This window comes from Mytilus edulis, chromosome 9 (genome assembly GCF_963676685.1).
Source record: "Mytilus edulis chromosome 9, xbMytEdul2.2, whole genome shotgun sequence".
Lineage (NCBI taxonomy): Eukaryota > Metazoa > Mollusca > Bivalvia > Mytilida > Mytilidae > Mytilus > Mytilus edulis.
This window is the reverse complement of record NC_092352.1, coordinates 26,176,487-26,203,733: the sequence shown is the minus strand read 5'-3', so window position 1 is coordinate 26,203,733 and position 27,247 is coordinate 26,176,487. Positions and strand designations below refer to the sequence as shown.

Below are 27,247 nucleotides of genomic sequence, written 5' to 3'. Positions count from 1 at the left end.
ATTGTTTTTTGCAATATAAAAATAAAAGACTTATTTCGTAAAAAATAATTTAGAGCTAATTTTCTAACCTATTCACTACGTCATTATATTTTGTTTTGACGACAGGTATAAAGACAAATGCTATGGCTATGTATTCACCAGTTAATCTAATAAGACACCAGGTTTAAAATTAAAAGGTAAGAAAAAGTTAAGAAAATAATTAAAAAATACATGCATCATTTTAATTCATTAATAATCAAATGAGAAAACTCATGAATAACCTTAAAATTTAAAATCTATTAGAAAGTTTGAAACGAGGAAATAGCTTCTTTTTTATCATTTCAAATGTTTAAACCACGGTAGTTTTCATTAGTTACGTTTTTGAGATGATTCGGCTTTATAGATTAAGTAAAAATCCAAGCGACGTATGAAATGTGCTTTTTCACACTCTGCATTATTTTTTAATTAAATTTATAATAAGTACTGCCCGCTTAAGCTTAATTCATAATCGATACTTCACAAACACTTCCAGTTTAAAAGCTATTTCTCCCCAAAATTACAGATGAATTTAACGTTTTTGAAAATGAATTAAGGGATACAGTGTGTAGTACGTTGGGTAATTCAAAAGTTGTTCTTCCCCCAAAAGACTCAAACATTTTTTTTAAAATACAGCGGAAGGAGAGCTCTAATATGTATACCATGTTATTTTATTGTGCATAAAATAAAATTTTAACAATGCTAATTGCTCATTCGAAAAAAATATTTTCAAAACGAACATGTCAAAAGTCACTAGTCAAAAATTTAACAGAAACTGTATCATATTGTATTACACACTTTAAAACTGCTTATTACAAAACAACATTCATTATTCTGAATATTGTTTGTTCTGCTCGTTTGAGTTCTTTATAAAGTATGTAATCTATATCCCCAAAATGTCTGAATTAGGAAGTCAATTACCAAATGATCCTAGTAGTTCAAAAAGGCAGAAAAAGTGTTTTAATTTTTAAAAGTATATTATTTGCCAGAGAAGCAGTATTAAATAAAATAATGGCTGCAGAGACAATAAATAGAGTCCATGGGGCACTTACTCGTTCACAATCCTTTCTTACCGATTGGAACGACTGCATTATTTTATAACTACAAAAGTTAAAAGACAGAAAAAAGTAAAATCACAAAAAAACTGAACTCAGACGAAAATCTAATCGGAAAGACCATGGCAAAATCAAATGACAAAACACATCAAAAACGAATGCACAAGAACTGTCATATTCCTGACTTGGTATAGGCAAAATCAAATGTTGAGAAAGATTGATAACCTGGTTTTATAGCGCTAAACCTTTCACTTTGATGACAGTCTCATGAAATTCCGTTTTATTTACAATAATGCGTGAACTAAACAGACACAATAAATAAAATAGTCAAAATATGGGTACAGCAGTCATCGTGTAACAATTTTAAAAGGAACAATTTAACAGAACACAAAAACATCTATCTACAAACAGATTCATTGATTCGCGTGTCAGACGTCAGAAAATTATATACGTCACATATACTTATCGTTCAATGTATATACAAACAATTTTAAAATTTCACATAGGCAATGTTAGCATACAGGGTTAAAGGGACTCATTAAAATTGAGTCAGATGACAGAGTAGGTCGTTTGCTGAAGGCAGCTCATCACTACTCCTGATTTCCATTTGAATGGTAAAATCAGTCAGATAAATTTTAAAGATAAAGCATTATACCACAGCCAGTGTATTGCTTAATATTTAATTGGGATACAAGAGGTTGACGAAGAATCATGTTCAGAAAACAATTCGCACTACCAAACTGCCTTTTATTTTTTTGAAAATTAGAAATGATTTGACCGAGAATACGAAAGTTTTTCTTTTATCCTCATTGTTGGAAACATTCTTCTCGCACTTTCTTGAAGATGTTGGTAAAAGTTTTTTACAACTTGACGACTGCAACTCTAGGTGTAAAATCATAACGGAATTTCTGTTGTCATACAAACACAATTTCAGGGTATGTCAAACATTATGTTAAAGCGCTGTTAATTTCAAAGTTGAATTAAAATTGTCACAAGAACAAATTTATTTTAGTCAACACGAGCAGCTAACAGAAAATCAGCTTATTAATTTCGTAATGAAAATTATGGGAATTAAATTTCCGATTGAACAATATCCTACTTCAATTGAGGCATCTCTAGGCCATCCTTACGGGTCAATGATGTATTCATTAGTTAAGCTTCTCTATTAGTGTCGAAAAGACCGCGGGACCGGCAACGTCTCGGAAGAAACATTGCAACCAAGGTCGACGTCACAACGGCGACGTCACCTTATCTTTTTCTTAGTAACTAGTAAACGTCAAACTACAAAGCTTTGTGTATTTTATCAGAGTTATATTATAAGATATCGTCCCCACATTTATGGTGCCGTGACTAATGGAACTACAAAAGCTTAAATCAAGAAGAACGGGCAATCGTAGTGCCGTTACCCGACGCAAAAGAAAGTTCTGAATTCGACAGAGAGGAGCTGTTAGCCACATACGAAAATCTACAACAGAAGAAAAAGTTACTCGACACACCGAATGAAAAAATTGAGAAGGCATCGGAAACAGAGGATATAGAGACGGAAATCGTAGACACAGATGAGTATACTACAAATTGTGTTACTAAACTGATAAGATATTCATAAATAAAACATCACAACCTATTTCCAATCAACCATCACATTCATCTTATCAAGTTTTAAATGTAGACAGTCCACCGTTCATCCCTACTAGTTCACCCGAAATTGCACAGACAAGTTATGCAGCCCCGTCATTGCCACAGTCAAATGATGCCGCTCGAATTTTAACAGATACAAGCCAAATTGCCACATCAATTCCAACGTCAAGCTAGACTGTCCCGTCCGCTATATCCAGCAATCACCGTTTGCCAAAATTAACTTTACCTACATTTAATGGCAATATATTAGAATGGCCGAGCTTTTGGGATTCTTACGAATCGGCAGTTCATTACAACCCAACATTGACAGATGTTCAAAAGTTTAATTATTTGAAGGCCCAATTAGAAAACGAAGCCGCTCAGACAATTGCCGGATTTTCTCTAACTAACGCTAACTATGCCGAAGCCGTAAATGTTCTGATAGAGAGATTTGGACAAACTCATAAAATAACACAAGCACACCTACAAGCACTGCTTGATATTACGCCACCCCGGAATGACCTCATAAGCCTGAGAATGTTTTATGACAAAATGGAGAGTTTAGTTAGAGGACTTGAATCGCTTGGAAAGACACAGGACTCATATGGTAATTTATTAGTCCCGATTATAATCAACAAACTGCCAGGAGAAATTAGAAAGCATCTCGCGCGGGAGCATGGTACGACAAGTTGGATATTACGAGATCTTAGAAGAAGTATACACAAAGAGATACAAATCATGGAAGCCGGACAAGTTACACAGACAGAAAGTGATATTTCGTATTCTATCCTTTTCGCCGGTGCTAACTCACAAAGAAAACACAACGCAAGTACTAGAAATGTTAATCAGCATTTAACAGAAAAGCCGTGCATTTTCTGCAAAGATATTCATTCGCCTGCCAACTGCCAGAAAGTACGCGATTTAGATGAACGCATCGCTATTGTTAAACGTAACAATTTATGCTTCAACTGCCTCGGTACACATCGCATAAAAGAATGCAAATCGAAAAGCTCATGTCGTAACTGTGGTAAATAAAGGCAACAGTAGTATACCGCTGTTCAAACTCATAAATCCATGGACAAAAAACAAAATCGGGGTAACAAACTAAAACTGACGGAAACGAATAAATATAAGAGGAGAACAACGACACAACACTACAATGTAACTAACACACACAGAAATGGACCAAGCATCAGACAAAATCCCACGACACCACACTAGTTTATGTAATGAAGTTGAACACACCGCAAACCCCGACCAGAGAAGTGAAAATCGTTTCACAGACACGAATGATTCTAATTACAGTTGAAAGAACGAAAGTACGACATCTACACCGACTGTAGTAAATCTCGTGAAGGATACCGAGATACAAGAAGACTCAACAATATTACACTCGTCAGCACAATTTCACTCAAATGTATTGTTGAAAACTGCCTTGGCCCCCGTTTGGTCAGTTCATAATTGCACAGATACGAATATTTTGTTTGATGAAGGCGCTCAAAGGTCTTTTGTAACGGAGAGTCTTGCGCGAGAATTAAATCTGCAGAGAAAAGGAGCCGAAAAGATTCAACTCTCATCATTTGGAGAAACCAACACTAATGCTAGGCGACTCGATATAAAGCCACAGTTTATGTTGAAACTGAAACTGGACATAAAATCCCAATACATGCATTAATCGTTCCAATGATAGCTACGCCGTTACAGAACCACATTCGTTACATTGACAGGAACAATAACTATTTGAAAGGACTTAAGCTCGCACATCCAGTTACGCAACAGGATACATTCGAAATTTCACTATTAATTGGAGCCGATTTTTATTGGGAAATAGTTGAAGATAAAGTTGTACGCGGAAACGGACCCACCGCAGTCAAATCGAAATTAGGGTACTTACTTTCTGGACCGTTAAATTCAGAAAAATCACAGCTATCAACAGTGTCAAGTATTTCCAATGTACTTATTTCACATCAAACAGAGGAACACAACTTAGAAGCGTTTAGGAAGATTGAAGCTCGAGAAGTAGAATTTCAACAAGTACACGACGACAAAGAGAACTAGATAAGAACTTCAATTGAGTTTCGCGACAACCAAGATTATGCAAAGTTACCATGGAAACACGACAACGATTAAAGAGAACATTAAACTTGTTTTATGGACTTTTGAAATAAAGTGATCAAGCATATTTATTTAAAAATGTGTTAAGCGATGAATATGGACTGTAATGCGAATTTGTTTTATGAACTACGTTAGTTCAACTGTGAAAGAACTGTGATTTTTTTATTTTCAAAGACTTTAATCTTAATTTAATGTTATTTATATATTGTATTTCAATTTTCTTTTCTACGTAAAGTAATTTTTTTGAGGCCCCAAAAATGTCGAGAAGACCGCGGGACCGGCAACGTCTCGGAAGAAACATTGTAACCAAGGTCGACGTCACAACGGCGACGTCACCTTATCTTTTTCTTAGTAACTAGTAAACGTCAAACTACAAAGCTGTTGTGTATTTTATCAGAGTTATATTATAAGATATCGTCCCCACAATTAGCTTGTTGATAAAAAGCGTTTACGAATGGGAATAAATACACCTTTTCATGTTCGATTAGCCGTACAAGTACAAATAAATACAAGTTTGGTTCGTAGCGTCTTGTTACAATTATCAACGCCCTTGGATTTTGTGCCACTTACACATACTTGCACAGATATCCTAAATGTGTTGCAAACCATGAGATAAGTCAAATCAATGGCGAATGCTACAATCCAGTGAGGCATTAGTTTTTTTGCTAGGAGGTCGTCTGATTTCAGGAGGGCTCAGACAACTTTAAAATGACATACGAACCGAAACTGTAGACACTTTTCAAATTTTAGCTAGAGCCTTGTTTCAAACAAAGTCCTATTATGACCCTGTAGAAAATTTTAGAGACATCCAACGCGATCAAGACAGATATATTTCTATGGATAAAACTACAGCCTCTCTGACAAATACAAAAATTTAATAATACTTTTAGATATTTTGATGATATAATAGCCCTCCATTATGACGACTTCAGTATTTACACTACAGAGATTTATCCTATTGAACCATCTTTGAATAATTCTAATACTAACAATGAACACTGCCCTTTCCTAAACCTTGACAGCTATATCATAAACAAGAAGCATAATATCAAAATTTATGATAAGAGATGATTTTTTCATTTTATATTGTTAATTATTCATTTTTATATGGTGACGTTCCCTTGCCCCTTGCAAATATAAATCAACTTGCTGACATCTTATAATCTTTTACGAAAAAAGACATGATTTCAACTTCAAAATTGTGAACTTTTCATTTCTATTTAGCAACATTCCAGCAGCGCCTGCATTCGGAATATATATATATCCCAATCGATACGATATTCCTGGGCTTGTATTTCCTATCATGATTTCCTTGATAGAGAAATGCTGCTCACAAGGATGCTATTAAACCAAGAGTTCCAAATGTAAAAGTTGAAGTCATCCCTTTATTATTTTACGGACGCAATCACGAGTTGGTCGACCGTTATGGAATAACCATTTCACAGATGATATCGGATATGTTACTTGTAACTCAATACCCCTTCCCTTTTCACGAATGTGACTACCGAATTAGACTATTTAACAAATTTGTAATAACATAAACACCATGATGGGTTCCACATGTGGAGCAGGATCTGCTAACCCTTCCGGAGCATCTGAGATATCCCCAGTTTTTGGTGGGGTTCGTGTTGCTTAGTCTTTAGTTTTCTATGTTGTGTCTTGAGTACTTTTATTTGTCTGTTTGTCTTTTTATTTTTTAGCCATTGCGTTGTCAGTTTATTTCAATCTATGAGTTTGACTGTCCCTCTGGTATCTTTCGCCCCTCTTTTATACCTTCAGGCATTTTACATCGAATGATTTATGGTAATATACTTTACAAAACACAAAAATGTCTGCATTCACGCCAACAGTTAACAAAACCTTTAAATAGTAAAATTGAGAATGAAAATTGGGAATATGTCAAAGGCTTATTTAGAAGGGATAAAGTTACGGTACTGTTGTCATGTCATTAAGAACGGCATATGTTGGCTTTAATATTGATTAACTTATAGAGTCTTTGCATCGGAAATAAACACATTTATTCTAAAACATTTATTGGCATGATACTGGTTATGTTTTCTCATATATTTTATGTTGGTATAATTCTAAACCCCTAACAGAGGGATAGTGCTTGATATTCATATGATGTACACATAATCTACAAATCAGTTTAATTGAGGTGTGGAGCTGGCATGTCAGTTACTGCTAGTAGTCCTTTGTTAGTTTATGTATAATTGTTCTTTTGTTTAGTTTCTTTTGTTATCTATTCTGACATGGACTCTTTTCAACTGAGTTTTACTGTGCGTATTTCTGTGGGTTTGTTTATTCTACATTGGCTAGAGGTATAACCAGAGGATTGATATTACACAAAATATGTTTAGCCCCGCTGCTTTCTTGCACCGGTCCGAAGTTTTGAGCATGTGGCCTTTGTTAGTCTTGTATGATTTTTTAATTTTAGGTCGTTTATATATTTCGGAGTTATGGATCTTAATTATTAATTCAATCCCAATCAGAAAACAATATACTTGAGAAAAAGAAAGTATACCGCAAACAAAATGTGCAAAATTAGGTACACAATATCCGGATTTCGACAATTAATGTCTCTACAGTGAACATCGGTATACTACTATTGCCTTTAATTAGGAATCGAAATGGTATTTTGAAGTCCATATAATCAACCTCAATTCAGGATAGACTCTTGAATGTTAAAGAGTGGAAATAGGATGAACGGATCACATAAACCCGATGGCAAATATAATACAAGCCCAAACTAAAATATGTAAACAAGTCTAAATTATAAAACAACGTTCAAACCTATGATTGCGTTGTATAAAAACCGCAATTTTTATACATGTGCATGCAATTTCTTGGTAGAGGGACATACATACAGCACACACATCATTTCTCAAAAGACCAAACATTGAAAAGATATATTTTAACAAAACGCATTTGACGAACAGGTCGAATGACGATTAACCCTGCTGACTGCTATTGACGATTGTCAAATAAACAGATCACCAGATGTAATAAAATGGATCTTAATTATTAAATTAATACCAAAAAGAAAACAATAAATTTGCGGGAATAATGGTATACCGCAAACAAAAGGTATAAAAATCGGTACACCATATTCGGATTTCGACAATTAATATCTCTTAAGTGATGTTAGGAATCGAAATGGTATTTTGAAGTCCATATAATCAGCCTCAATTCAGGATAGACTCTTGAATGTTAAAGAGTGCAAATAGGATGAACGGGTCATATAAACCCGAAGGCAAATATAATACAAGCCCAAACTAAAAAATGTAAACAAGTCTAAATTAAAAACAATGTTCAAACCTATGATTGCGTTGTATAAAAACCGCAATTTTTATACATGTGCATGTAATTTCTTGGTAGAGGGGCATACATACAGCACACACATCATTTCCCAAAAGACCAAACATTGAAAAGATATATTTTAACAAAACGCATTTGACGATTAACCCTGCTGACTGCCATTGACGATTGTCAAATAAACAGATCACCAGATGTAATAAAATGGATCTTGATTATTAAATTAATACCAAACAGAAAACAATAAACTTGCGAAAAAGATGGTATACCAGAAACAAAAGGTGTAAAAAATCGGTATACCATATCCAGTGATGTTAGGCATCGAAACGGTATTTTGAAAGCCGGATCATTTACCTAATTTTAGGATAGACTCTTGATTTTTATCAAGTTGGGATTCGCATCGTATAGAATAATAACGGATATTTCTAATTTTTTCCTTTCAATTTTTTCAAATTTCCCAACCAATTGTGAAAAAATTACTCCCATTACAAATGAAGTTTCGGAACTAGGTAACGATTAGTCAAACTTTCTTGACTTCCTCTGAATTTAATTTTGTGACGTCACGAAAAAAAAATGACCATACCTGATAACGTTACATATAAAGAACACAACTTTCTGCAAATCTTTAAAAATAAAGGTTAAAAATCATTTCAGACAAAGATTCCACCACTATAACTTGTATATTAAGATTTTTCTCCATTTTTTTATTCATACATACCTGTGAATAGCTTATATTAATCATATAAATAAATATTAAAACTGGTAATGTCCAAACCAGGAAGAGATATCAATACAATAATAGTAAATCGCTAACGGCAAGTGTGAACTATTTCCGGAAACTTTTTCCTTCCAAACAAGCTAGATAATACATCTATACTATTAAACGAGAAGACCTAATTTTTGGTGTCGCTTCTCTTCTTTCCACAATAAATTAATCAACACGCCTCTGTGTATAGTGCATAGTCGCATTTATCATCCATTCATATGATTATTCAGATTGTGTTATTTTGGGAGAAAAACGAGAAAAAAGGCATCCGGATATTGTCCCGTCATTGGACGAAATTTTAAGTCTGATTAGACTTCCGGTTTGCGTTTTTCTGTATACTGTATTTTAAGAATTCTATCTGCTATCATTTTCAAGTTTACTATCCACGGCGGTCACATAGTTTATTAAATAGAGAGGGTCTGTATACTATATCAATGACCACCATGGATCGATTAGTAAACTTAAAATTGAAAGTAAATACACTATATTTATATAGTAATGAATGTTCATAATATACAGATTTATATAAGCGCTAAAATTATTCATGTGAACTTTTGATACCTTTTCTGAAATTCTCCAGTTATTAAATCTTTTACAAAATTCATTGATTACAAAAAAAGAAGATGTGGCATGATAGCCATGTTGAGACAACTCTCCACAAGAGACCAAAATGATACAGCCGAAATTAACAACTATAGTTCACCGTACGACCTTCAACAATGAGCAAAGCCCATACCGTATAATCAACTTTAAAAGGCCCTGAACTGACAAGGTAACACAATCCAAACCAGAAAACTAGCGGCCTTATTGATGTACAAAAAATGAACGAAATACAAATATGTAACACATAAACAAACGACAACCACTGAATTACAGGCTCCTTTCTTAAATGTTCATAACATACTCAATGTATTATGTTCATATTGAAATTGATAGAAAACCAAAAATTGGGAATTTTGGAAATAAAGGAGGAGGGATATAAAAAAACATTTTCCTGTCCCCAATAACCTATGACTTATGATACTTTTGCTGAAATTCCCCAATAAATGTATTATGTTCATATTGAAATTGATAGAAAACCAAAATTGGGAATTTTGGAAATAAAGGAGGAGGGATAAAAAAAAAACACATTTTCCTGTCCCAAATAACCTTTGACTTATGATACTTTTGCTGAAATTCTCCAGTCATTCAATATTTTACATAATTCTTCCAACAACCCTTTACATACTATAAACTACGCTCTGAATGCCCGAGATTTCGCGGGTGTGTTCTAGTATATATTAATAACAAATAATAATTTCATTTGTACTTATTTATTTACTAGTGAAAATGAAATATTTATAAAATAGTTTAGATAAATTGTAATGTATTATTGTTAAACAGAGAGAAATCTTGAATTTCTTGTAAAAATAAAGAGACTTTTCACTAGAAAGCTGGCCTAGTGAAGAAAAAGAAATATATTTTTGAATAAATAAAAAAAAAAATAAAAAAAAAGTTAAATGGCATTCATCGCCTCGCTCTTTGAATATTTAAACATTAAACTGTCTCGGATGGAAAAAAATATCGTAACACACTTGTTGCATTGGTTGAATCTATATATCTATAAAAAGGATACAACACATGCAAATGTAGATTTAACTCCTCTCAGTCCGTTAAGAAAGCCCTTAAATTACACTGATGTTATAACTTTCACTCATAAGACAAAATTCACGGAACTTTATCAAAACAATAAAAGTTTTGATAAAAAGAAACTCACAATACCTCATCTTTTAATTATAATAAAAATTATAACGGTCAACATGAACACTATAATCACCGATCATGCCAGGTTATAATTATTTGAACAGATTGGACACACATATGCACGATGTTTTTAAACAAGAAAAGTGTTTATCAGGTGGCATGGTAGTATTTACATTTCGGAATTTAGGTTGCTATTTTGTGTACCATACTTAAATCAATGTATCTGAACGGTGTGATTGGATAAAAAATAATGTATCTAATGAACATACCTTCCCAAACTGAGATTTAAATCCGGTGTAGAAAAATAGAACACATTTTTTTAAGAATGTTTGAGAATTGTATATTCAATGCATTTTAAAAGACATAAAACCCTTATATTCGTCCAAAGTGTATTAATTTACATTTTTGATTGAGTTAAGTCTGCCATTTGATATTTTATCGTGTGTTTTTCTATGTTGTGATACTATGCTATTTTTTTCAGAAAAAGGGAGAAGATTTGGTACCATTAAAACGTTTAATCCCGCTGCAAATGTTTGCACCTGTCCTAAGTCAGGAATCTGATGTACAGTAGTTGTCGTTTGTTTGTGTAATTTATACGTGTTTCTCGTTTCTCGTTTTTTTTTATATAGATTAGACCGTTGGTTTTCCCGTTTGAATAGTTTTACACTAGTAATTTTGGGGCCCTTTATAGCTTGTTGTTCGGTGTGAGCCAAGGCTCCGTGTTGAAGGCCGTACATTGACCTATAATGGTTTACTTTTTTAAATTGTTATTTGAATGGAGAGTTGTCTCATTGGCACTCACACCACATCTTCCTATATCTATATGATTATAAAGATAGCCAAATATGTTACGATAATCATACATATTCAAATTCATTTTTGATTACTAAAACAAAAATATTTCAGTTAACTGTGTATGTAGAAACATGGGTAGTGCCAGAGTGTGGTGAAAACCTCTACGGGGCAGGAATTCGGAAATACTACCGTGTCACCTTAACAGGTATACATATGATGTACACTAAATTATTCATTATTTTATCAATAAAAAGTTGATAATGTCCCAGGAGGGTTTATGTGAATATAAAGATGTTTATATGTAATTTTCTATTTAACCGTCCGTATTTTCACATCCACACCACCCATAGGTCCAGATATTATTGTAGTTTTTTTTTCAACACAGATTTTACACTCGGTCTTTTCAATTCAGTTTTTCAAAAAAGATATTTTATTTCAACTATAAACTTAATCCCAATTCTATATTGAATTTTTAGAAATATACCCGTGACTTCACTTTTTGCAAAAGTGATACATTAGTGTGACGCACAGTTCATTGGTCTATTGTGCTGTATTTGTGATTTGTCTTATATTAATTTTAAGGTATTCATTGTTATTCTGTGGTTTACATATTGAAATATACTATTATTATTTTTTTTAATTATGTATTTCTCTGTCTTTTATGTTCTTGCATTTATTTAAACTGTATTTCTGTCACGTAACGGTATTTTAAACATAGCCATAAGCGGGAGGTTTGGCTGGCCATAAAATCATGTTCAACACACCATTTTTCTGAAAATGTCCTGTAACAAGTCAAGAATATGGCAATTGTTATCGCATAGTCTGTTTTTTTGAATGTTGGCGTTCAATGTTTATGTTGTTCCGTTTTGTGTTCACCTATAGTTGACGTGTGTCCCTCAGTTTTTGTTTGTGGCCCGGGTTTGTTTCGATTATATCGATTTAATTATGACTATTGAACAGCTGTAAACTACTATTGTCAGTCTTCAACTTTAGTTTGTAGTTGGTAGTTCCAATGCAACATTACACAAGTATTAGCATTTTGGGAACAAGAAGTGGTTAAAGTTAGCTTTGAGGATTCTTTCAATAATAAGATAATAAATGTATTTCAGGTATATTATAAAGTTTATTCATTTTCTATGCAAATAGCATGAATTGTTTTCGTTTTTTTTTTACCTTAAAAGCACAAAAAAGTAAATTTATAATTTGATTATAAATGATATAATTTAACTTAATGAAAACATAAGAAAGTAAAATTACAAAAATACATTACTCCGAGTAATACTGTCCATATTAGCCAGGAATTACTACCAACAACAGGCAAACTGTAGGTAGCAATACATGCAATACACAATAAGAAGTTCAGTTTCGCATAATGGGCATGGTGTTTTTTTTAAATATGAAAGTTTTTGTACCACCATTTGATTTTTAGATAGTTGAGGAATAGTATAGCCTTCCAAGTGGGTTCATATGAATATAAAGATGTTTTATAGGTCATTTCTATTTGACCGTCCGTATTTTCACATTCTTACCACCCATAGGTCCAGAAATTATTGTAGTGTTTTTCAACACAGATTTTACACTTGATCTTTTTAATTCAGTTTTTCAAAAATTATACTTTATTTCAACACTTTAACTACTGGAAATTAAATCAAGTGAAGATTCTCTTTCCATAAATATACACGTGCATAACACAAATATCAAGCCTTATTTGTGAGAAAGGAAGTGGAAGAGGGTAGTTAAAAAATTATGAGTGTTAAAAGTTTTTTTTGCTATTTGTGCATTGCGACCTTAGGGTTGAAAAGCAAATGTCAAAAACGGAACAATTAAATACGTTTTTAACCAATTAAGATGATTCGCATTTATATATGGATGTATTTAAGAATGCTATTAACTTACAATTATAAATTAAAACTTGTTTTCAAAACACCCTGTTCATACAGATATAAATATATGTGTACCTTGTTCGTGAAAGCTGCAGCAAAAAGGTAACTGTAACAGCGTCAGACTAATAATTTACTTGTTATCGGTCAAAACTAAAAAAAAATTAAAAAAATAAAAAACCCAAAACCCTATTTTTTTTAAAAAGGCTCATGATTTTTTAATTTAAAAGAAAAATCGAGTTGGTTAGAATAAACAAATTAGAACACAATTCAAACTCAATCCTGATTTTAAATTGGTGTACGTACGGGGCGCCGAATGGGACTCTTGTGGTTTTGTACAAAATTCAATTTTGTCATAACAAAATCATTTTTGTCATACAAAACTATGTGATACAGACTTGTTTTATGAGAACTTCAATTTTGTGATGACAAAATTCATTTTTGTGATGACAAAATTCATTTTTGTGATGACAAAATTCATTGTTGTAGACAAAATTCATTTTTGTCATGACAAAAGTCAATTTTGTCAAAAAGGTATGCAAATATAAACTTATTTGCATACAAAATTGACTTTTGTTTCCTGATATGGAAATTAAAACACAAAAGTCAATTGTGTGAGACAAGATTCAATTTTGTGAGACAAAATTGACTTTAGTGAAACAAAATTGATTTTTGTGAGACAAAATTCAATTTTGTGAGACAAAATTCAATTTTGTGAGACAAAATTCAATTTTGTGAGACAAAATTCAATTTTGTGAGACAAAATTCAATTTTGTCAAATTTGTCTCGCAAAAGTAAATTTTGTCTCACAAAAGTCAATTTTGTCTCACAAAAGTCAATTTTGTCTCACAAAAGTCAATTTTGTCTCACAAAAGTCAATTTTGTCTCACAAAAGTCGATTTTGTATGCAAATTAGTTCACAGAATCCAAACTAAACTAATTTGCATACAAAAGTGACTTTTGTCGCCGAATTTTCAAATTAGGTAACAAAAGTAAAGTCTGTGTTACAAAAATGAATTTTGTCATGACAAAAGTAACTTTTGTCCACTGAAAGATAATTTGTATGACAAAATTTAAATTTGTAGTATGCTACAAATTTTGTTAACTTAACTCATTTTTGTTGAACAAAACTCACTTTTGTCCGTACAAAATCACAAGAGTCCCATTCGGTGCCCCGTAGTACGTGTGTATGAAATAAAACTGGCCTATTTATTTTACAAATTATCTGTGAAAATATTATAAAAGAGGGGCGAAAGATACCAAAGGGACAGTCAAACTCATAAATCTAAAACAAACTGACAACGCCATGGCTAAAAATGAAAAAGACAAACAGAAGAAACAATAGTACACATGACACAACATAGAAAACTAAAGAATAAACAACACAAACCCCACCAAAAACTAGGGGTGATCCCAGTTGCTCCGGAAGGGTAAGTAGATCCTACTCCACATGTGGCACCCTTCGTGTTGCTTATGTGATTATAAACCTCACAAAAATGACATGCAGGTGACACACAGTGTTTGCTTCGATTGTGGTGTCCTGGTGTACTGTCGTAAATCATAGAAGGCATCCTTTGTAATTCTGCGGTTTAAATGTTGCAATGTACTATTTTTGACATTTTTACTCATTGTGTCTGTTTGTTTTGTTGACACATCGTTGACAATGTAATGGAATTTGATGCGACTGTCATACAAGTGAGAGGTTTAGCTAGCTATACAACCAGGTTTAATCCACCATTTTCTACATAAGAAAATGCCTGTACCAAGTCAGGAATATGACAGTTGTTATCCATACGTTTGATGTGTTTGAACTATTGATTTTGCCATTTGATTTGGGACTTTCCTTTGTTGAACTTTCCTCGGAGTTCAGTATTTTTGTGTTTTTACTTTTTTTTCATTGATATTATTCATTTAATGTATTTCTCTACCCTGAGTGTTCTTACATTTTTTTATACTGTCACGTAGTGTTGTTATTTTAGCGGTGTTTTAAACAATGCCATTTACAGGGGTGTTTTTGGCAACCAAAAAACAAGGTTCAAACCAACGTTGTTTTCTTTAAATGTCCTGTTCCAAGTCAGGAATATGACAGTTGTTATCAAGTAGTGTTTCTATGGGTTTTATTTCGGTGTTTGGTTTTGTTGCAGTTCAGTTAATCTTTTGTTCCGTTATTTTTCTCTTATAGATGATTTGTTTCCTTATTTTAGTCTTAGTTTGTAATCCGGATTTGTGTTCGCTCACTGTGGTGTCATTATTATTTTGTGGATGCCAATTTTCGTGGGATTCGTTGGTAAAGGTTAACCATGAATTTAAATGTTCTACGAAATGCAAATTTCTATAAAATTGTATCCGGACTTTGGCAGAACTCCACGAAAATAAATGAATACACAGTCATAGATGTATGACTATTGAACATAGTATGTGCTACTGTTGCCTTTATTTATAGCCATGTGGTACGAATAAATCTAAACGAAATGGAGTTTTATCACCGTACTAGATATTAGGTAAAATGTTGAGTTCACAAAAGTTTATAAAAGTATTATTCGAAAACGACAAAATTGTCCATTCAAATTATAAGGAAACTAAAGGTTTTTACTCCGTCAGGCAAAGTTGACCTCAGATGGATTTGGCTTTACCTATATGTCCTTTGATTATATAGCTCTTCAATTGTTTCTGTTCTCATACATCCTTGGCTTTCAAATATTAGGTTTTGAGTGTTCCTGATGAAAGAAAATTCAGAAAAATGAAATTCGCAACGTGTTTTTTTTAAAACTTCTTATTTCTAGAAGACTATTCGTCTGAGATACAATCATCTTATGTAGCCAATATTGTTTTATTATGTCGTGCATACAAAAACGAAGCGGTTACCAATGAAAATATCGAAAGTTGTACACAAAATCGTAAATTGATATGAATCAAACACCTAACTTGTAGCACTCAACATGTGTTTTGTAACAGCTTTCATTTAGTACAAACAACACCAAAAATGACACAATTGTGTTTTATTTCTATTCTATGTATACATACGATGAGTGAAATTAAAATTTCTGATGACAACACTGCATAATTGTTATTGAAAGTATTTGAAAAATATTTCTTTTACTCTTATATTGTTTTTTAGTTGTCCTGTATGGCGAACTGTACAACATGTACAGAGTACCTCTGCTCAGACAAAGGGTTGTTAATGCCCTTTGTAAACGAGTATACATGGCCAAAAGAGGCAAGAGCGACAATCTACTTTTTGGGTTTATTATGGAGCTTCATGGGCGTATAAATTATAGCAGACATTTTCATGCAAGGAATCGAGGCAATCACTAGCAAATCCCACCAAGTTAAAGTCCCCGATCCTGAATCAGAAACTGGCTATACAGTAGTTGATATTAAAGTATGGAACGGTACCGTTGCGAATCTGGCCTTAATGGCACTTGGGTGTAGTGCATCAGAAATTATATTGTCAATTATAGAAGTTGTGTTTAACGATTTTAAAGCCGGCGCGCTAGGACCAGGAACAATTGTTGGTTCAGCAGCTATCAATTTAATGTTGATCAGTGGCGTATGCATTTTGTCAATTTCATCAGGAGAAACAAAAAGAATTAAAAAGGTCAAAGTGTTCCTAATGACAGCTGCATTCTCTTTATTTGCCTATGTTTGGCTTTTGATCATATTAGTTGCCACCACACCCGATTATATTGATGTATGGGAAGCAGTTGTAACGTTTTTGTTTTTTCCGTTGATGGTATTGGTTGCATACATGGTTGATAAAGACTTCTTTTGGAAAGGAAGTGTGCAGGATTCTGGTTTTGAAATGGGTAAGTGATCTTTTAATCTAATATTTAATAAGCTAAATGATAATTTGATATTCACATGTGTTGTGCACGCGCATATGAAATATCTATAATAAACATTTTTCGAAAATAAGAGCATTATATACATTAGTCTGTATCGCTCAACTTTGGTTGTTAGCACTTTTACATATACACTAGTATTACCGTTCAAAGACCTACGGTAGTCGTTCCTATAAGATCACCCAGTGCTCATCTGATCACCTCGAAAGCGAGGGATCGTGGTATCGAACGAATATTTTGATATTATTATTTGCTACCTCTCTGTTTAGTGTGTACTATCTATAAGTAAGAGAAAACATTTTCCAGTTGCGATTAAGAATAATATGTTTTGGTAAAGTGACTTGTCATTCTGCAGAAATGTTTCCTTTTGTGAATCATGCTTAAAACCTGACTCAATTTGAAGGTCTAGTACGAAGAATATTTAATTGTCATATCATATATTCTCGACAGAAATTTGCATGTGGTATTTCCTTTTGTTAATTTAAATCCTTCATGCCAATACCCTTTTTAATTGAGTTCGTGCTGCCCAATCTTTAGGTATCTCTGCAATGTTTTGTTATTGTTGTTTGTCTATAGTTCTTATTTTTGGTCATGGTGTTATTTGATAAATTGGACTTTCAACTCTATCTTCACCAAAAGGTTGTATGATTTTTAACTTACCAACATTTGCTTGATGTCATTTTGTAAACAAAGTACATAAAGTAAGAGTTAAATTCAAAGTAAAGACGAAGACAAAGGTTTTATAATATAACATAACCACTTCTCAAATAAGTTTGTAATCTTAAGAGTCATGTAACTTCGATGTCGTTTCGATTTTGAGTCCCCTTACACGAAAAATTCATATTTGATTCCTGCTATTGCTATTGTCACACAAAAAAACCCTTTCCCCCAGATTTATAAGACATTATTTTTTTCAAAATATTTTAGCATACGTCTCTTGCACTGGCAATTCTCGATTCGATCCACATTGACAATTAGATGATAGCATACTTATTAGAAAATAAAAATAATCGTGTATTTTGCCGATAATTTCATTAAAATGTTAAAGGTTAAATGCATGCTTGGACAATTCCCGCACACTAGTGTGTTATCGTATGCATAAAAAGGCGCAAAAACCACAGGGACATTCGAACTCATAGATCAATAATAAACTGACAACTTAATGGCTAAAAAGGCAAGACAAACAGACAAACAATAGTACACAAAACACAACATAGAAAAATAAAGACCAAGCAACACGAACTGTACCAAAATTTGGGGTTGATTTCAGGTGCTCTGGAAGGGTAGGCAGATCCTACACCACATGTGACATCTGTCGAGTTGCTCATGTTATTACATACTCGGTAAATATTTAAATTCGGTAGGTCATATTCATAAAAGGGAACGTGATTTAAGTAACGACATTAGGAGCATATCCGATATCATTGATAAAACAGATATTCCATAACGGTCAACCATCTCGTGATGGTGTCTGTAAAATTTACGAAGGTATGATTTAAACTTCACTATTTGGAACTTTTGATTTAATAGCTTCCTTGTGAGCAACAATCCTCTATCAAGGAAATCACGATAGGAAATACTAGCATTGGAACACCATTTCAATTTTGAGATATATTCTCGTATGCAGGTGCTGCTAGAATATTGCTACATAAAAATGAAAAACTCACGATAAGGAAACTGAAATCATCTCTTTTGCCGTAAAGTTTTGTTTGCAACCGACCCTATTTGTCAATTTCTAGATGCAAGCGAAGATATGAGACAGACTAAACTGTATCTGTTGTATCCTTTATCTCTAGTTCGATGGGAGAGATGCGTTCAACATAGTCAACAAATCGTATCTACGTTGTCAATTTTCTTTTATGAAACAAAGCAATGCCAATTCTTTAAATTAGTCTTTTAGTTTGTAATGGGGAATACTTGTGTTAAGTGTAGAAAAGTCGAATGTTTTAATACTATTGCAGATGAAAGAATCTTAGATTGTATGTACTTTAAAGATCTTTTGATTTCTTTAGTATCCACATCTGATTAACGCCATCACTAGAATATGCAGTTTCACAATAACTTTGAAGTCCGGCTTTGTTTGCTAATAAAAATGAGGTTAATAGTTTAAAAAGAGGTTTCGTGGAGCGTGTTTGAAATTAGTTTTCTTTTTTTTCAGATATTAATAGCGTGTTTTATTTGCGATATGCTTTATTTGTTTTGGGTACGTTTACATTGAGAAAAGAATTATGTGTTCCTGGATAAAACAGACTAGCAGTGTAATCATGAAAATGTAACATGCTCCCTTTGTGTTCGTCCGTACCTTTCGTTAAAATGTAAGAAAGCTCTAATATGAATGTTATAGTACAGTACTTTCTCTAATACTTTGAACTAGTCGTCATTAGCTCTAACTTATTAAGCATATGCTGTATTATATAAAGGACCAAGCAAACTATTTATTAGATATTATAAATCATGACTTTTCTGAACATCATAGCTGAAAACTAAAACGTAATACGAAAATTAAAAAAAGAAGATGTGGTATTATTTCCAGTGAGACAACTCTCCACAAGAGACCAAATGACACATATATTAACAATAGGTCACCATACGGCCTTTAACAATGAGCAAATCCAATACCGCATAGTCAGCTATAAAAAGCCCTGAAATGACAAATGTAAGTAATTCAAACGAGAAAACTAACAGCCTAATTTATGAACAAAAAATAAACGAAAAACAAATATGTAACGACAACCACTGAAAAAGAGGCTCGTGACTTAGGCAATATTACTGATTATTGGTTAATCACTGGCAATTGTACCACATCTTCGTTTTTATTTAGATTACTTTCGTTAAAATCAAAAACGTCATAACAGACAAGGGCATAGTGAACTAGTTGTGAAATATAAACACTGTAAGATGGTGCCAAAGGAACATCACCATCCAAAAAGGGAAATAACAAATGGGAACAAAAAATCGTCCCTTTTGTCGAAAATTTTAGTGTTGAGCTTCCCCGTGTAAAACTAAAATATCTAAATCTAGGAAAGAATAGATATTACCGTTTATACTGCACTCGTTCTATTTGAGCAGTCAAAATGCGTTGACTGTATATTTCTATGTCATATATACAGTCACTGACCCGATATCACTTTTCCTCATGAATATTTAAATAGAAGTTGCCGAAATAATATTTAATTATTCATACGACCTCTTCAACCTGTTTTTGTTTCCAATGCATACAACGATGCGTGGAACGACTTTACCTTGTTTATTTTGAATTTATTGGAAAAACATATTTCATTTGTTAATGTTTTTTGTTTGCAACCTATAAATCATTATGTTTTATGCTTATGGTTGATATTTTAGTCCATACTCAAACGATTTCGTTCACCATCGAGTGTGGGTATCAACAGGTAAATGTACATTTCATTGTGTTGTATATTTCTCCGCGAGCATGATATGAGGTCTTTTTAAAGGGAATTTCCCCAATATTTAAATCAAATAAATAACCTTAACGCATTAGACAACAATTAAAAATGTTTTTTTTTTAGATTGCAGTATAAAGACAATAATAGTGCATTGACTTGACATATCAACGATATAAGGATTCGGCCCGAAACGGGGATATAGCTCGGCACAGCCTCGCATTTCCCCGTTTCTAAGCCTCATCCTTATATCTTTGATATATCAAGTCAATGCACTATTATTGTCTATTTAAATTTGATTGATCTAATGTACATTTTTGTAAGTTCCTTAGAGTAAATTTCGGCAGTTTATTCAGAAAATTCTTGATTATTTAACGAACAAATATCATGCAAGATAACGGTAAGTATTGTTCAATTTATCATTAAATGCAATTAAGACCGGTCTTCACTGTGTTTGGTCAAAAACGGTGATTCATAACAGTACAAAAACAAGACTGCTATTAGACAGGTCGAGAACTCTAGATTTCTTTACGTCAGAATATATTTGCATAGTAATTTCACAAACACAAGGCCAATACGGCCTTGAAAAACTGACCAATCGACTCAATGAGCTACAATGCATTGTGGGCTACTCAGAGTTCACAACAAACGGAAAACACGTGGAATTAGTGGAAGAACTGTCAACTAATATAGTGTCTGGGATTCTCAAAATATATGTTTTTGTTCTGCGAATGTGATAATTGTAAAATATTTAACATAATCTTCAATTTACATGCTCAGATTAAAAAAGTATTGTTTACGGGCTTCACAATTCGACTTTCTTTTTCGCCTTGTAAAAGTTGTTGAACAGTTTTTTTCCATTGTTATGCATTGTACCTGTGCAATAATTTTACGACCTGAAACAGTGAAATTTCAGATGAAATGACCACTGTCCACTATGAAATTTTTTGAGCTCTTTTAAACCTGTATAATGTCATTCCAAAATCATTTCTGCCTAGAAAAACACGAAAACTTTCATTGAAACACTTCTTTCTGTACTGGATGTATGACATTTTTATCATGACCTGAACTGAAAGTAAGAACATCATAATATTTAGTATGCTAAACATTAGTGTTATGAATGCGGCAGGGCAGGATCCAGCCATTTTAAAAAGGGGACCCTAACCCAGGACAAAAAGGGGGGGATTCCAACTACATTTCCCCATTCAAATGCATTGATTGTTAAAAAAAAGGGGGTCCAACCCCAGACCCCCTCCTCCTTTGATCCGCCACTGAGCGGGAACGATACATAGCTTAATGCAGTTTGTATAGCTTCATCCATCGATAATGTCCGTTTGTTGCTAATTTTATCACAAAATATACCTCAGAATTTTTTTTCATCGTTCGGCTGCTGGCATGTTAAACGTATGTGAAATATTTCTAATATGTAAAACCTCTGGATCATAGTTGGTGCCATATTACCTATTATTTTTATTCTAAAACGTGCTTTGTATATTGAAATAAGAAGATGAGGTATGAGTGCCAAATGAAACATCTTTCAAAAAAAGGCATAAGCTAGTAAAGTAAGCAGTCATATGTTCAATGCCGAAAAGTGCGCTATAAATGACCCCAAAATTACTTGTGTAAAACAATCCAAACAAAACAAAAAAACACACAAAAACACACAAAAAACGGCCCAATTTAATATATAAAAGGAGGAGAAATCTATCTAATAAATAAAAACGCATATAGGTTTGTATATATACCGTATAGCGGGTTATTTTCGCGGGGTGCAAATTTGCGGTTATTTTCGCGGATATAACAAAATCGCCAAAATAAATTCCGCCAATTTAAAACGACACATGCAAAGGTATTGATAAAAGTTTTGAATCCGCCAAAATAACCGCCAACATATTTCGTATACCTTATTCAATGACAAACGCGAAATTTTACACCCGCTTTACGGTAGTAGCCTGTATTTCAGTGGTTGTCGTTTGTTTATGTGTTACATATTTGTTTTTCGTTCATTTTTTTTTATATATAATTAAGGCCGTTAGTTTTCTTGTTTGAATTGTTTTACATTGTCATATCGGGGCCTTTTATAGCTGACTATGCGGTATGAGCTTTGCTCATTGTTGAAGGCCGTACGTTGACCTATAAATGTTAATTTCTGTGTCATTTTAATCTCTTATGGACAGTTGTCCCATTGACAATCATACCACATCTTCATTTTTATATTAGATCCAACGTTGCAATTTTCACAAAACATATCAAGTTTTCCACCTCGTCGCACATATATATGGATGACATCATTACAGCTTATTTCCCAATGCATGTAGAGCAAAACTTTGGTTAGGTTGTTTGCTTTGTTTGTCTATGCCTATATATATTGTTTAAAGATGTCAATCTTATTTTCAAAGCTCGTATAAACAACTATACACACAAAGCAAGCAAGCCAACCAAAGTTTTACTTTGTAAGCATTAGGAAATCAGCTGTAATGATTTTATTCAATTTGGCAAATGTTCGAGCCCGTTGAAAAAAGAAAACAATATGAAACTACAGTTGCTGACTTCAATACCTTCAAAACAAAGGAACAGTTTGGAAGTCTGATATACTGAAATGTGACAAAAATAAATACTTATAGATTTTGTTAACACTGTCATTTATGTAAAGATTTCTTCGCCTTTTTTACCAAAACAAAATTCAAGGATCACACATTTGCTTTTAATTATCTTTACGGAAATTGCTGTACTCGTGAATATTAGCACCTGCTGTTATCGACGGCTCACTTTATACTAGTTTGTCTCATGGGTAATTGTGTTTTTCGCTGTTGTTTCGTTGCTGTCTGGTGGACGAATACATGAAATCTCCGTGCCATCATCAAACATATTAATGGCTATATATCGGGTAATTCAAACACTTTTTTCTTCGCATGGAAACAACTCTTCGTTAATCTGAGCATGGAAGTAATAGTTTATATCACGAGCTATATATGAGGATACACAAAATGAAAAACTAAGCGAAATTGTGAATCCCGCATTGCACGAAAAAATGTGTTGTATTTCAGTAAATAACACGTGTTTTCGGTTGATTGTAAACACGTAGTAGTCCATCATGCATTGTTACTCATTTAGTGGATTGGTCAAAAACCTAGGTGAAAATAAATTGCGTCACATGTAAATAAACAATTACATGTGCGAGAACATAAGTATGCTAATTTATGCATTTCCATATAAGGTAGTGGTCTCGACCTGTTAGAGGTAATATTATAACAAATAATGCAGCTTTAGAGAATTAATGTTCAAATCTCCGTTGAAAAGCATATGGACACTTAAGTAGAAAGTATCTCTACTTGAATGGCATCTGCACGTATTTGTATTATGAGTTGATGAAATAAAGTCAGGAATATGGCAGTTGTTATCAAAAAAGTAAAATCACAAAAATACTGAACTCCAAGGAAATTTCAAAACGGAAAGTCCCTAATCAAATGTAAAAATCAAAACCACAAACACATCAAACGAATGAATGACAACTGTCATATTCCTGACTTTGTACAGGCATTTTCTTATGTAGAATATGGTGCATTAAACCTGTTTTTATAACTAGCTAACATCTCACTTGTATGACAGTTGCATCAAATTCCATTATATTGAAAACGATGCGTGAACAAAACAAAAAGACATAATAGGTAAAAATGACAAAAATATGGGTACAGCAGTCAATATTGTGTTATAATCTTAATCATTAAAAAAACAATTATGTAACAAAGAAGCACAAAATGGCATATAGGTCAAGCATATTAGCAAAATTTGGAAAAAAAATTACACAAATTTACCATAGTACAATAACACAATGATGGGATGTTTAAGTACAGAGCCACGTCATATATGCATCAAAGAAACATAAAAAGGCATATAGACAAAGCACATAGCAAAAAAAAAAAAAAGATAAGCATACAAATATGTTTTACAATAACTAATAGTTCGATTCTATGTATGATGGATTATAATTTGGATTTTGTTGCACTTCCAATGTTTCTATTGTTTCGTTGTTTTTCTCTTATTGTTGATTTGTTTTCCTCGGTTTTAGTTTATAACCCAGATTTGTTTATCTCCATCGATTTATATGAACAGCGGTTTACCTCTGTTGCCTTTTTTCATTTCAAGGTACAAGGAACATGAAATTTCAATTCAAATTGATGTTGTGAATATTTTGTTCAAATGTGAACAATTATAAAAAGTCAAGGGAAATAAGATATTTTGCATATATTTTGGTACAATGATGTTTCTCTTAAGTATTGTGAAAAAAATATAATACAATATTTTCATGTTCGTTTGAGTAATTTGTAATGAAGTTTCGTCATTAAGCGTTCCCACTTTTCATAATTGCAGTTTGAAACTTATGATGGTATTTAAAAAGTGGTTCTATACAGAGATTAAATGAATTAAATATACTTTTGAAATAAAGTTTTAAGCACTACCAATAAAGAAAGAAAACAAAAACAAAAACAAATATTGCCAAATGAAGGTTTGGTGTTGTTTTTGTTGTAGTGTTTATGTTCCGGACCATATGAGTATTTGGACCATACGCGTATGGTCATGACCATATGGGTATATACTCATATGGTCCGACCATACGCGTATGGTCGGACCATACGCGTATGGTCGGGGTAATTAACACTCTGTTACAGTTTACTTTTAATACTTCTAAACTCTTCATATGGTATGACCGTTCATTCAAAAGACGCTATCATATAGGTCATTTTATCGTTATATTATAATAAAAAGATAAGCTAAATAAAAATAAGAGGTTTCACATTGTTAATTTTACTTAATTGTCAAATTTAAAGTAAACACATTTTATACCGATGGTCATTACCGATGGTCATAACCGATTTGTTATTACGAGTAAATGGCAATATGTCGACTAAAAAATTAAATTCCAAAAATTTCTTAATGAACTGTTACATAAGAAGTCACTGGAAAGTAGCATACTATTAGTTTATTTAAGTTGTGTTGTGAAGATGGTGTATTGCAGTCAACCATTTTACGATATTTGAGATCTAGAGCTTCTTAAAAACACTGTAGACATCAGAATTGCCAAAGACCTCGGTATCACTGTACGCAGCTGCAAAAAAGGCTTGTTTTTCACTCGCAAACAAAATGTGTAAATGAAAAAGATCGTGCACAAAACTTGCAAATGCAAAAAAGCTATGATACCGTGTGGAAGTGAATGTCATCCAAGCCTACATGCACTAATGTAACTAGCGATGAAAACTAACTATGGCATCAATATTAAATTTTTACGTAGTTTTTTTTTATTATGAAATTAAAAAATTGTCATGTTTTAAACCATCACTGTTTTTTGTTAGATAAAGTTCTTGTATTATTGAAACGTTTATAATGTAATTTGGAAAAATAAATATACCTATATGGTCCAAATACTCATATGGTCCGGCCCGTTAATAACCAAACGAGTATTATACTCATATGGTCCGACCATACGCGTACGGTCGGACCATACGCGTATGGTCGAACCATATGAGTATACGCATATGGTCATGACCATAAGCGTATGGTCCAAATACTCATATGGTCCGGAACATTTACACTTCACCTGTGAATGTGTTAATTTTTCTGCTTATTCTTTTTGTCTGGAAATGTTTCTTAAACGTTCGTTTTATATTTCTAATGAACGTTGTAAATTTTTATTAAAATGCTGTCTACAATTTTTTTCGCAACAAAATACGAATTTAGCCTACACAGACACAAAAACAATTAAAAATACTGTATTTGAGCACCAGATTTGTACTCCGATTTCTGAGCAAATTTGTATGACTGAGAACCCATGCTTAAATGTACAGGTAATAAAAATATATAGCTTTTTCTTAAAAACATCATTATCAATCATGTTTAAAATCTCTAATAGAAGCTGGAATTCATTTCGCAATTTTTTTACGAGAAAGAATTTTGCAAGTCATAAAGATTTCTGTTAAAGCTCCAGTTGCTTTGAATACACAGCCACTGGTTCAATATACCAGTTGCTGTGGTATGAAAGAAAAACAAAAATGTTATGAGGTTTGTTTGGATTTTTTTAGGGGGGGGGGGGGGGGTTCTTGGGACAAACAATTTGTATTTTACTTTTTTCTAATAACTCATCCGAACAAAAAATTCGTTTTGAAACTAAATGTTATATTTATAGTTTAAACATATTTTATTTGTTTAAGTACAAATTGGATAAGACGCAAGTCAAACAGACTTATGAAGTCTTCTCCATTTAACATTATAATACAAAAATACATGTATGAGCATGCATGTATTGAATGGTATATCTATTTAGTATATATATATATATATATTTTGATAAATAAAAAGTCCTTGGTACAGAAAATATAATTTAAAAGTGTTTTTTACTTTTAAATTATATATATATATATATAAATATGGATCAAAAGACGGAAAATTGAAGAAAAAGAAGATAATAATAATACAGAAAAAAAATATAAATAAATAAATGAATATTTAGAAAACATAAACACAAAAAAAATAAATTAAAAATTAAAAAAAACGAGAAATAAAAAAAGGGGGAAGAATTTTACTTAGATGATGATGTGTGTGCGATCATGGTTTGCTATCTAGACAATTTGAAATCTTTTCGAACTTTCAATAAACTCAAAGACATTTTTAAAAATGGTTTGGTTTTGCTCTAGATAAAGAAGAC

At 32.6% G+C, this 27,247-nt stretch overlaps 1 protein-coding gene across 3 annotated transcripts in view; it reads left to right on the top strand.

Moving 5' to 3' along the window:
• The first annotated feature begins 74 nt into the window (after positions 1–74).
• The window catches only part of LOC139487915 (sodium/calcium exchanger 2-like), a 91,732-nt gene continuing 64,559 nt past the window's right edge, over positions 75–27,247 (top strand). The window contains exons 1-3 of one of the 3 annotated variants that reach the window (XM_071273146.1): positions 98–176; positions 11,533–11,626; positions 16,420–17,107. In XM_071273146.1, coding sequence (XP_071129247.1) covers positions 16,591–17,107 — 517 coding nt within the window. In that variant the 5' untranslated portion in view covers positions 98–176; positions 11,533–11,626; positions 16,420–16,590. Of the gene's footprint in view, positions 177–11,532; positions 11,627–16,419; positions 17,108–27,247 lie in introns of all 3 variants that reach the window. The other 2 variants (XR_011655902.1, XM_071273145.1) reach the window with 2 other exon arrangements.